Raw genomic sequence first — 12,172 nt, forward strand, 5'->3', positions numbered from 1 at the left:
ACGCTCTTGTCTCTGCTGGGGTGTTTCTTCTGCACACTGTTTTCTTCGCTTTTCGTTTTCCTTCTCTCGAAACGCACGTTCCTTCTCGAGCCGCTGCTGCCGCTGTTCCGGGGTTTCTTGGACACGCCTCTGCCGTTTAGTCACGTTCCAGCGTTCTGTACTAGTAGAAGGAGACTCACTGTCGGGCAAACTCATAATTTCTTTGCTTCTGCTGTCTCCACAGAGGAGGTTGCACGTTGTAGCCGAGCTGCATACTGGGCACGCCGCTTAGAAAGTCGTTCTTCTCGTTCTTCTTCCGTCTCTGTAGCTCGCTGATGCTTCCTCTTTGCATTCTGCCGAGCTGCCTTGTTCGTAGGCACCATCGTAACATCTGGCTGTATGACTGCCTTGGCGAGAGGAGCGGAGCTGTTTTATACAGCTGGTGTGACGTCACTCTGACCGTAGCGCCCCTGGTGAGAGGAGCGGGAGTTAGGCCACCGTTGGTGGCTACCGCCTCGCCTCGCGACGGCGTGAGATGGGGCCCTGTTTTTACACAGCTGGTGTGACGTCACACCGACCGTAGCGCCCCTGGTGAGAGGAGCGGGAGTTAGGCCGCCGTTGGTGGCTACCGCCTCGCCTCGCGACGGCGTGAGATGGGGCCCCGTTTTTATACAGCTGGTGTGACGTCACACCGACCGTAGCGCCCCTGGTGAGAGGAGCGGGAGTTAGGCCGCTGTTGGTGGCTACCGCCTCGCCTCGCGACGGCGTGAGATGGGGCCCCGTTTTTACACAGCTGGTGTGATTTCACTCTAGGTCACGTGGTGTGACGTCACGCAGCGAGGTCACGCTAAAGGTCAATGGTGCCTACCACCGCCTCGCCACGGAACAGGCTGAAGTGCGACCTAAAGTAGTATTGCTTCGCGATAAAAGGTAAACATACCATATTTTGAAAGATGTTCAAATTATGAAAGGGTATATCTCCTCAAATTTGAAACCTGGAAACCGGAAATTTTGAGGTATGATTATGGGTTCTGCTGGCAATATCCATACTCATTTTGGAGTGCGTGGGAGAATTTTTTCATGTTTCAAATTGTATGTGACTGCAGACAAGATACTTGTGCTGCCAAATTTTAAAAATTGTTTACATAGAAAGCCACCTTCAATTTCTTTCTAACCTTCAAGAATGATGCTTCAAAACATACTCAGTTGCATGCCTAAAATATGTTGCATTATTTTTGTATTTCTAATTTTCTACACTTACAGAGTAGCCACTGTGACCCTGCTAGGGGGATTGCTGCTAGTACCACTAGAGCAATGGGTTAGAAGGGTTGGGTTGCAACTTGAAACGGCTACAGTCGCCAACTGATTTTTCGGACTCGGCGGGACCCGGAAAATGGTCTGAATCGGTCAGAAAAATCAGTGAACTTCAAAAAAAGTTTTCTGTGAAAAACCGGCTTTCAAAATTGCGAAAATCGTTGTTCCCCATGTTCCGCCTACAAGCGATAATTTTAGACTGTATCTGAGCCATAGTTGTGCTTTTGTCATGTTCTCAAGTCACAATGCACCAGACAGTGCGTCGCGACCGCAAGTCATGCCGCGAAACCAATGCACTCGTACTGAGAGGTAAGCCATGGGAAGACTGGAATGGAAGCGAGCGCCTCCAAATGCACTCCCCCCTCTACTGTGTTTGCTGTCTTGCACCGTGGATAGCGTCGTCGAAGTCGCGGCGGACACTGCAGCTGTCCCATTTTCAATGCGATCGTGTGCTCTTTGTAAACCATCTTGAGGGCAACTGAGAGAATCCCATTACCTTGTATGGCAATGATGGAGAACGAATAGCCAAGCCTATGCAAACCACTGTGTCAAGGTAGAAGCTCGGACAAGTTGGTACAACATTCTAAAGAAACGGAATCCAGCTCAAAACACTGGATGAAGGAAGAAAACGACGCACAATGCGCTGACTAACAACTCAAGTTTAATCCGCCAGGAGCGAAATATATGGGTACATATTTGACTTGAGTTGTTAGCCAGTGCCTTGTGTGTCGTTTTCTTCCTTCATCCCGTGTTTTGCACTAGTTTACCTTTCTTTAGACTCTCGAAACCAGCCCGTCCGATTCACTCCATCAGCACCCGCCAATTCTGTTCAAATCCATGGTGGTGCCTCCATGGCGACGGAGAATGGGTTGGTTGTGACAGTGATGCCTGCTCGCGTCAATAGTAGGCCAAAATAATGAACTTTTAGACTCCCCAAAGTTCAAATTATCGATCATGAAAATGTACATGTTCCTATGAGGTGCACAATGGTTCCTCACCTAAGTCCGAAGTATCGTGTAAATCAAAGTTATTGGGGTCCGAACAATCGGTCGGCTACTGTACAAGTGGTCAGTGAGTGTGCATAATCTTCGCTTTCACTCTGAAAGGGCCGTAGGCACTATTAAAATAATTTTCACATAAATATCTGCTGCTCCATAACATTTTATTTCAAATGAGGGACATAGCAGGAATTGTTACATCACCAAGGACTGAATTTTGAAGGTGATGTGTTTTTCATCTAGCAACACAAAGAAAAAAAATAGCGTTTTCATAAGCTTTAAAGGAAGATTTACCGTATTTGCTCCAATCTAGGCGGTACTCATTTTTTTAAATTGTTTTCGAAAGTCGGGGGTCGGCTTAGATTCGAGGATGTGGTTTGCTTGCAACCGCTAGGCACGTAATGCCATCTCACAGCCACAGCTTGCAGGTTTGCAGGCTCCATTTTGCTTTTTGGTGCCGGCTTGTTCGAACGTTGTGAACAAAGGTCTCGCTGTCCTGTACTTGCTTCTGTTTATTGCCACGTGACTTCGAGAAACGCCCGCGTTTGTGATGCAATGGGACCCACCAAGCGATGCCATTACACCGCGGCTTTTAAGCGGAAAGTAGTTTTGGCGGCGGAAAGCACTTCAAACCTACAAGCCCAACGTGACTTTGGCATAGACGAGAAGAACGTGCGCGGTGGCGGGAGCAGCGGAACGAGCTCTTCAACTGCGCTGCAAAGCGAATGGCCTTCAGTGGATCCAAGAGCGGGCGATACCACGAGGTGGAAAAGGATGTCGCCAACTTTGTCAGGAAGCTAAGGGAAGTTGCGAAGCCCGTGACGACGGAGATAATACAGGCAAGGGAGGTCGCTCCCACGGACCCAATTTAAAGCCAGCAGGGGCTGGGTCACACATTTCATGAAGCATTCTGGGTTCAGACTGCGACGGCGGACTTCCGTATGCCAAAACCTACCACCTGATTTTGAGGAGAAGCTGGTGGCATTTCAGCGCTTTGTGATCAAGAAGTGGCTGGAGAAGCAGCACAGTCTGGGCAAAATCGGTAATGCTGATCAGACCCCAGTGTATTTTCACATGCCTGTGGCGTACACAGTCAATGAGAAGGGCGCAAAACAGGTGAAAGTACGAACTGCTGGGTATGAGAAGCAACGTCTTACCGTGATGTTATTTTGCATAGCCGATGGATGAAAACTGCTGCCCTACCTCATTTTTAAGCGGAGAACGCTTCCATCCAGAGAGGTTTTCTCTAAAAACGTTGTGGGCGCACAAGAGAATGGATGGATGAGTGGTGCCCTAGTCGAAGATTGGGTGAAGACCATTTGGCAACGTCGTGCCGGGGCACTGTTGTTCATAGAGTCACTCCTAGTTCTCGACTCTTACCGCGGCCACTTGACAGATGCCGTAAAGTCAGTGCTTTCGAAAGGCGGTATGGACATTGCAGTGATACCCGCAGCAATGACGAGCCAGCTACAACTGCTTGACGTTGCATTCAGCAAGCCCTTTAAGGATAGGCTGCGGAAGCACTACAATGACTGGCTGATGCTTCAGGTCCACCAGCTCACACTGACCGGGCGCTTCAAGCGTGCTTTGCTTAACCAAGCGGCGAACTGGGTTGCCGCGACATGGGAGGAAGTTCCGTCCGAACTGATTGTGCGGGCCTTCCGCAAGGGCAGCGTCTCGAACGCGCTGGACGAATGCGAAGACAGGGCGTTGTGGGAGGAAGCCAGCGTCAAAGAGCACAGCGATGTCAGCGATGTTGACGAAGATGAGTGAGCATTCGACGTGCAAGCTTAATAAAATGCATGTTCTAGTCGAATAAACTTTTTTTTTCTGACTTTATGAATTTCAGGGGTTGGCCTAGAAACGAGGCCGGCCTAGATTCGAGTAAATACGCTATTCTATATTCTTGTTTCCATTCACCGTAGTTGTACCTTTCGCGTGCTGCCGCCGAGCGTTGAAGATTTAGCACAATGGGCAAGCACCTTAATAGCTACACCAAAGTCATGCCTGGGAGTTTGCTGTGCGGGGGGCAGGAAGCATGGGGGGGGGGCAGGAAATTTGACGCAGCCGAGAAGTGCATTTGACGATGGTGCAACCAAAAATTGAGGAGCACAAGATGCAAAAAGCGCGCTTTCCGAGGGGCAAGCCGTGCAAGTTCCCTGAACTGGAAGAAGAGCTGCTCTGCTAAGTGATGGAAGCATGGAACAATGGCTATGCGTTGACAGTGGACATGCTGTGTGACTTCTTTTGGGATGAGCGTGCACCAGAGCACAGCACCAGCTCGGAGCCTGAATACTCCACAAGTGATGGTTGAATGTTGAATAAACACCGCTCATGCCCTGATTGGTGTGTTTTTACTTAAAAAGAAAATTTTTTTCCAGATTGCGTGTATGGGCCGCACTCCGAAAATTGGCCCTCAAATCTGGAAAAAAAAAAGTGCGGGTTTTACACGCGTTTATACGGTATTATCCAGAAGGCTTATAGACTTCATAGTCCCTCTGATCAAACAGGACGTAAGCATGATGTGATAAAATTTGATGATTTAATGAAATGAAATTGATTTTTCCAGTAGAACAGTACAGCACAGGTTCCAAGCAAAGAACAATGTTGAGCAGCAATCGGCAATGGCCTTTAAACAGCACAGAGGATGCGCTCATCAATCACAAGTACTGCACGAGCAAATCGCTTTCATTACATTACATTGGTACATGTGCATTTGCGTCACAGATTGAATGTGAACATGCACAAAGTAAAGAAGATTCATAGCATGGTGTTAGCCTTCCAGGGTTGTGGTAAAGTTCTTACAGGGACTTAGTGTGCGTCAGTTGAAAAAGAAAGTTTGTCTTGATTATGGCGCTTCTCTTTGGTGGGGGTGTCAAAATCTTTTGCAGTAGCATTGTGCTGGCTTGTGTCTTGCTGCGGAATCGTCACTTCCTGTTTGAAGGACATCTTGTGTAAGAAGTGTTTTTTGGATATTTTTTGTTGTCTCTCTGTGTTACGCACAAACTTCCTTTGGTAACGCTGTTTTCTGCTTGTCAGAAAAAGTCCACGCATTGCTCAAAGAGAGTGGGTGCAGTTGCTTTCTTTTTTTTTGTCATATTGTTTCAATCATTTCGAGCTTCTGGTGCTTTCAAAAAGAAGATATGTGTCATTAATGCTTTTCATTTACAATATTCCCGGCATTTTTGCTACTCTTCATCAAGAGTTATTTTATATGTCTGTGTGTAAATGGTGAGCAATGTTTTTTTCGATTCCACTGTTCAGCTTCTTCAGGGACAAAAGTTTCCTCTGGTCCTAATGACTGCAACGATTCCATGGTCAGTTCCTTCAACTGAGGATCTCAGCTTATCATCTCTGTTTATGCAGCTTGGCACAGGGGGCACACCCTCAAAAGAGGCGTGCAATGTTTTGATAGGCGTAGGTGAGCGAGGGCGCGCCCTCATCTGTACCTGCCAGATATTCGGTGGCCATGCTACACGTGCATTGTATCCGGCGCGCAAACTTACACATATCATCTGAGGACGTTCGGCTTTCGCGACTTCCGGAGTGTCTTTGAGCTCGCTGCCTTTCCTTACGCGCATCATACGTGGATGAAAACTTTCTTTTCGTTTTTGCTGCTTCCAAATTACACTTTGTGTTATATGCAGGTCTTTATTATACTCGAGTTTTTACTGTACTGTTCGAATGCTTGAAATTCGCTTCGAACAAAAAAAAAAAACGCTATTCGCACATGTCTATAAATAACCCATGGGGATTTCGCTGCAGCTGGCATTGTGCTATAAATGGGAACATGCACCATCTGGTAGTGTGCCAGAGCAGTTGCGCTGTTTGCAGTGTTGCCGTTCCCCTGTACCTATGCAATACTTCTAATAGCTACGTCAGAGAGTTGTGTCCGAGGATTTTGTAACAAGGAAATGAAGCCTACTCTTACCCTAATTTTTGTAACCACGCGGTGCTGGCCAGTCCTCTCCTCCTTGGTGCGGTTCCTTCTCTGTGCACGTTGGTGTGCATGCGTGTGTGCGTCTGCCTCTTCAGACAGATGGGAACCTGCCCCAATGCAGGCCAAGGTGAACCTGAAGATGCCGGCCTCTAAGACGCCCCTGGACCTGGGCCGGTCGCCTGAAGAGCTGCTCACCTACACTCCGGGACACTGCTTCCTTGACCTGCTGGCTACCATTGAGGATGAACAAGTCATGCACGGTGGGGCACCACAACCCTGTGTTCCCTATGACTGTGTCCGTACAGATTGCGTGGCATGGTGGAAGAAGGGAGGGTAAACCAAACAAGGCACCGCATTCAGGGAACTTTTCCCCGCTCAATTACCATGTGTGGTACGCCCACTGGTAGCACTGTCCTGCCAGCCTAAAGGTGTGGCTTTTGTTTTGTTCTAGTAGCATTTCCACTGCTGCAGGAGGCACCCCAATCACTGCCACTTTCTTGCCCCAGGAGATAGGGATGTTTTCTCCTCCCATTTATTTTTTTTGAGCGTTAGCTCTTATTAGCTCATTCCTGTATTTCTCGCCATCGTTGCTGTCTGCAGTGCCACCTGCCTCCCTTGGTTGGCAGGTAGCGAAGTGGCAAGAGGGAAACGCTATACTTTCAGAGGAGGGAGAGATGGTGGGAGGGTACAGGGGGAAATCTGGGGAGATAGAAATTCCTCCTTTACTTTCAGAGGAGACAGGAAGAGGGAACAGGACGTGTGGCCTAGTGGCTTCACTACAGGAGGTGGTTTGTTCGAACCCCATCGCTGAACAAGGAGGGGTGCCAGCATTCCCCGGTCTGGTGTCCAGCTTCTCTCATTGCTGTCACACTGCAGCTAACGCTCAAACATTTGCGCTCCACGCATATAACCGTCCTGTCATTTTCATACCCTTAGCTCTTATTAGTTCGTTCCTCAGTTTCGTGCCATCGTCGGCATTGGCATAGAGGTGATCGAAATTGCCCCCACCGAATTCGCCTGGTTGTTGCCTTCACTAAATCCTATTCACATAAAATTGGTGCATCAAGTAGCCCTCTGTGCCCCATATGTGGTGTGCCCGAGGATCTTCCACATTTGATCTCCCGCTGCCAACTCTTCAACAATCATTGCAAGGCACTTTTAAGTTTAGGAATCTGACAGGATGCCCCTGTGCACCTGGATCATGTCCTTAGACCTTGGAGGAATACGGCTGCGGGTATGGGTGGGACAAAAGCATATTTAGTGTTTTTAAGAGACATGGTTTGGTGGACATTCTTTGAGAATCGTGTTTGTGAGTGTGTGTGTGTGCTTGATTTTACCATTCATTCTCTTTTTCTCTTTTCCTCTTTTTTTCACCATCCTCTTCTTTAATCTTCTCTTCTTTCACCCTCATCTGTGAGTGTGCTTGATTTCACCATTCACACCTTCTTTTTCTCTTTTCCTCTTTTTTTCACCATCCTCTTTAATCTTCTCTTCTTTAACCCTCACCCGTGAGTGTGCTTGATTTCACCATTCACACCTTCTTTTTCTTTTCCTTTTTTTCACCACCCTCTTCTCTAATCTTCTCTTCTTTCACCCTCACCTGTGAGTCTGATTTCACCATTCACCCTTTCTTTTTCTCTTTTCTTTTTTTTTCACCATCCTCTTCTTTAATCTTCTCTTCTTTCACCCTCACCTGTGAGTGTGCTTGATTTCACCATTCACGCTTTATTAATCTCTTTTCCTTTTTTTTTCACCATCCTGTTCTTTAATTTTCTCTTTCACCCTCACCTGTAAGTGTGCTTGATTTCACCATTCACCCTTTATTTTTCTCTTTTCCTTTTTTTTTCACCATCCTGTTCTTTAATCTTCTCTTTCACCCTCACCTGTGTGTGTGCTTGATTTCACCATTCACCCTTTCTTGTTCTCTTTTCCTCTTTTTTTTTCACCATCCTGTTCTTTAATCTTCTCTTCTTTCACCCTCACCTGTGAGTGTGCTTGATTTCACCATTCACCGTTTATTTTTCTCTTTTCCTCTTTTTTTCCACCATCCTGTTCTTTAATCTTCTCTTCTTTCACCCTCACCTATGAGTGTGCTTGATTTCACCATTCACCCTTTCTTGTTCCCTTTTCCTCTTTTTTTTCACCACCCTCTTCTCTAATCTTCTCTCTTTCACCCTCACCTGTGAGTGTGCTTGATTTCACCATTCACCCTTTCTTGTTCTCTTTTCCTCTTTTTTTTCACCATCCTGTTCTTTAATCTTCTCTTCTTTCACCCTCACCTGTGAGTGTGCTTGATTTCACCATTCACCCTTTATTTTTCTCTTTTCCTCTTTTTTTTTCACCATCCTGTTCTTTAATCTTCTCTCCTTTCACCCTCACGTGTGAGTGTGCTTGATTTCACCATTCACCCTTTCTTGTTCTCTTTTCCTCTTTTTTTTCACCATCCTGTTCTTTAATCTTCTCTTCTTTCACCCTCACCTGTGATTGTGCTTGATTTCACCATTCACCCTTTATTTTTCTCTTTTCCTCTTTTTTTTCACCATCCTGTTCTTTAATCTTCTCTGCTCTCACCCTCAACTGTGAGTGTGCTTGATTTCACCATTCACCCTTTCTTGTTCTCTTTTCCTCTTTTTTTCACCATCCTTTTCTTTAATCTTCTCTTCTTTCACCCTCACCTGTGAGAGTGCTTGATTACACCATTCACCCTTTCTTGTTCTCTTTTCCTCTTTTTTTTCACCATCCTGTTCTTTAATCTTCTCTTTCACCCTCACCTGTGAGTGTGCTTGATTTCACCATTCACCCTTTCTTGTTCTCTTTTCCTCTTTTTTTTTCACCATCCTGTTCTTTAATCTTCTCTTCTTTCACCCTCACCTGTGAGTGTGCTTGATTTCACCATTCACCCTTTCTTGTTCTCTTTTCCTCTTTTTTTTCACCATCCTGTTCTTTAATCTTCTCTTTCACCCTCACCTGTGAGTGTGCTTTATTTCACCATTCACCCTTTCTTGTTCTCTTTTCCTCTTTTTTTTCACCATCCTGTTCTTTAATCTTCTCTTCTTTCACCTTCACCTGTGAGTGTGCTTGATTTCACCATTCACCCTTTCTTGTTCTCTTTTCCTCTTTTTTTTCACCATCCTGTTCTTTAATCTTCTCTCTTTCACCCTCACCTGTGAGTGTGCTTGATTTCACCATTCACCCTTTCTTGTTCTCTTTTCCTCTTTTTTTTCACCATCCTGTTCTTTAATCTTCTCTTCTTTCCCCCTCACCTGTGAGTGTGCTTGATTTCACCATTCACCCTTTATTTTTCTCTTTTCCTCTTTTTTTTCACCATCCTGTTCTTTAATCTTCTCTTCTTTCACCCTCACCTGTGAGTGTGCTTGATTTCACCATTCACCCTTTCTTGTTCTCTTTTCCTCTTTTTTTTCACCATCCTCTTTAATCTTCTCTTCTTTCACCCTCACCCGTGAGTGTGCTTGATTTCACCATTCACACCTTCTTTTTCTTTTCCTTTTTTTCACCACCCTCTTCTCTAATCTTCTCTTCTTTCACCCTCACCTGTGAGTCTGTTTGAATTCACCATTCACCCTTTCTTTTTCTCTTTTCTTTTTTTTTCACCATCCTCTTCTTTAATCTTCTCTTTTTTCACCCTCACCTGTGAGTGTGCTTGATTTCACCATTCACCCTTTATTAATCTCTTTTCCTTTTTTTTTCACCATCCTGTTCTTTAATCTTCTCTTTCACCCTCACCTGTGAGTGTGCTTGATTTCACCATTCACCCTTTCTTGTTCTCTTTTCCTCTTTTTTTTCACCATCCTGTTCTTTAATCTTCTCTTCTTTCACCCTCACCTGTGAGTGTGCTTGATTTCACCATTCACCCTTTCTTGTTCTCTTTTCCTCTTTTTTTTTCACCATCCTGTTCTTTAATCTTCTCTTCTTTCACCCTCACCTGTGAGTGTGCTTGATTTCACCATTCACCCTTTATTTTTCTCTTTTCCTCTTTTTTTTTCACCATCCTGTTCTTTAATCTTCTCTTCTTTCACCCTCACCTGTGAGTGTGCTTGATTTCACCATTCACCCTTTCTTGTTCTCTTTTCCTCTTTTTTTCACCACCCTCTTCTCTAATCTTCTCTCTTTCACCCTCACCTGTGAGTGTGCTTGATTTCACCATTCACCCTTTCTTGTTCTCTTTTCCTCTTTTTTCACCATCCTGTTCTTTAATCTTGTCTTCTTTCACCCTCACCTGTGAGTGTGCTTGATTTCACCATTCACCCTTTATTTTTCTCTTTTCCTCTTTTTTTCACCTTCCTGTTCTTTAATCTTCTCTCCTTTCACCCTCACCTGTGAGTGTGCTTGATTTCACCATTCACCCTTTCTTGTTCTCTTTTCCTCTTTTTTTTCACCATCCTGTTCTTTAATCTTCTCTTCTTTCACCCTCACCTGTGAGTGTGCTTGATTTCACCATTCACCCTTTATTTTTCTCTTTTCCTCTTTTTTTTCACCATCCTGTTCTTTAATCTTCTCTTCTTTCACCCTCACCTGTGAGTGTGCTTGATTTCACCATTCACCCTTTCTTTTTCTCTTTTCCTCTTTTTTTTCACCATCCTGTTCTTTAATCTTCTCTTCTTTCACCCTCACCTGTGAGTGTGCTTGATTTCACCATTCACCCTTTCTTGTTCTCTTTTCCTCTTTTTTTTCACCATCCTGTTCTTTAATCTTCTCTTTCACCCTCAACTGTGAGTGTGCTTGATTTCACCATTCACCCTTTCTTGTTCTCTTTTCCTCTTTTTTTTTCACCATCCTCTTTAATCTTCTCTTCTTTCACCCTCACCCGTGAGTGTGCTTGATTTCACCATTCACACCTTCTTTTTCTTTTCCTTTTTTTCACCACCCTCTTCTCTAATCTTCTCTTCTTTCACCCTCACCTGTGAGTCTGTTTGATTTCACCATTCACCCTTTCTTTTTCTCTTTTCTTTTTTTTTCACCATCCTCTTCTTTAATCTTCTCTTTTTTCACCCTCACCTGTGAGTGTGCTTGATTTCACCATTCACCCTTTATTAATCTCTTTTCCTTTTTTTTCACCATCCTGTTCTTTAATCTTCTCTTTCACCCTCACCTGTAAGTGTGCTTGATTTCACCATTCACCCTTTATTTTTCTCTTTTCCTTTTTTTTCACCATCCTGTTCTTTAATCTTCTCTTTCACCCTCACCTGTGAGTGTGCTTGATTTCACCATTCACCCTTTCTTGTTCTCTTTTCCTCTTTTTTTTCACCATCCTGTTCTTTAATCTTCTCTTCTTTCACCCTCACCTGTGAGTGTGCTTGATTTCACCATTCACCCTTTCTTGTTCTCTTTTCCTCTTTTTTTTTCACCATCCTGTTCTTTAATCTTCTCTTCTTTCACCCTCACCTGTGAGTGTGCTTGATTTCACCATTCACCCTTTATTTTTCTCTTTTCCTCTTTTTTTTTTCACCATCCTGTTCTTTAATCTTCTCTTCTTTCACCCTCACCTGTGAGTGTGCTTGATTTCACCATTCACCCTTTCTTGTTCTCTTTTCCTCTTTTTTTCACCACCCTCTTCTCTAATCTTCTCTCTTTCACCCTCACCTGTGAGTGTGCTTGATTTCACCATTCACCCTTTCTTGTTCTCTTTTCCTCTTTTTTCACCATCCTGTCCTTTAATCTTCTCTTCTTTCACCCTCACCTGTGAGTGTGCTTGATTTCACCATTCACCCTTTATTTTTCTCTTTTCCTCTTTTTTTTCACCATCCTGTTCTTTAATCTTCTCTCCTTTCACCCTCACCTGTGAGTGTGCTTGATTTCACCATTCACCCTTTCTTGTTCTCTTTTCCTCTTTTTTTTCACCATCCTGTTCTTTAATCTTCTCTTCTTTCACCCTCACCTGTGAGTGTGCTTGATTTCACCATTCACCCTTTATTTTGTCTTT

At 44.6% G+C, this 12,172-nt stretch overlaps 1 protein-coding gene across 1 annotated transcript in view; it reads left to right on the forward strand.

The window, feature by feature from the left end:
* LOC144121831 (focadhesin) overlaps nucleotides 1–12,172 on the forward strand; it is a 283,349-nt gene that overhangs the window by 90,119 nt on the left and 181,058 nt on the right. Inside the window, exon 16 of the mRNA XM_077655244.1 lies at nucleotides 6,353–6,491. Within this exon, the coding sequence (XP_077511370.1) occupies nucleotides 6,353–6,491 (139 nt within the window). The remainder of the gene's footprint in view (nucleotides 1–6,352; nucleotides 6,492–12,172) is intronic.

The sequence above is a fragment of the Amblyomma americanum genome, chromosome 2 (assembly GCF_052857255.1).
Source record: "Amblyomma americanum isolate KBUSLIRL-KWMA chromosome 2, ASM5285725v1, whole genome shotgun sequence".
Taxonomy (NCBI): domain Eukaryota; kingdom Metazoa; phylum Arthropoda; class Arachnida; order Ixodida; family Ixodidae; genus Amblyomma; species Amblyomma americanum.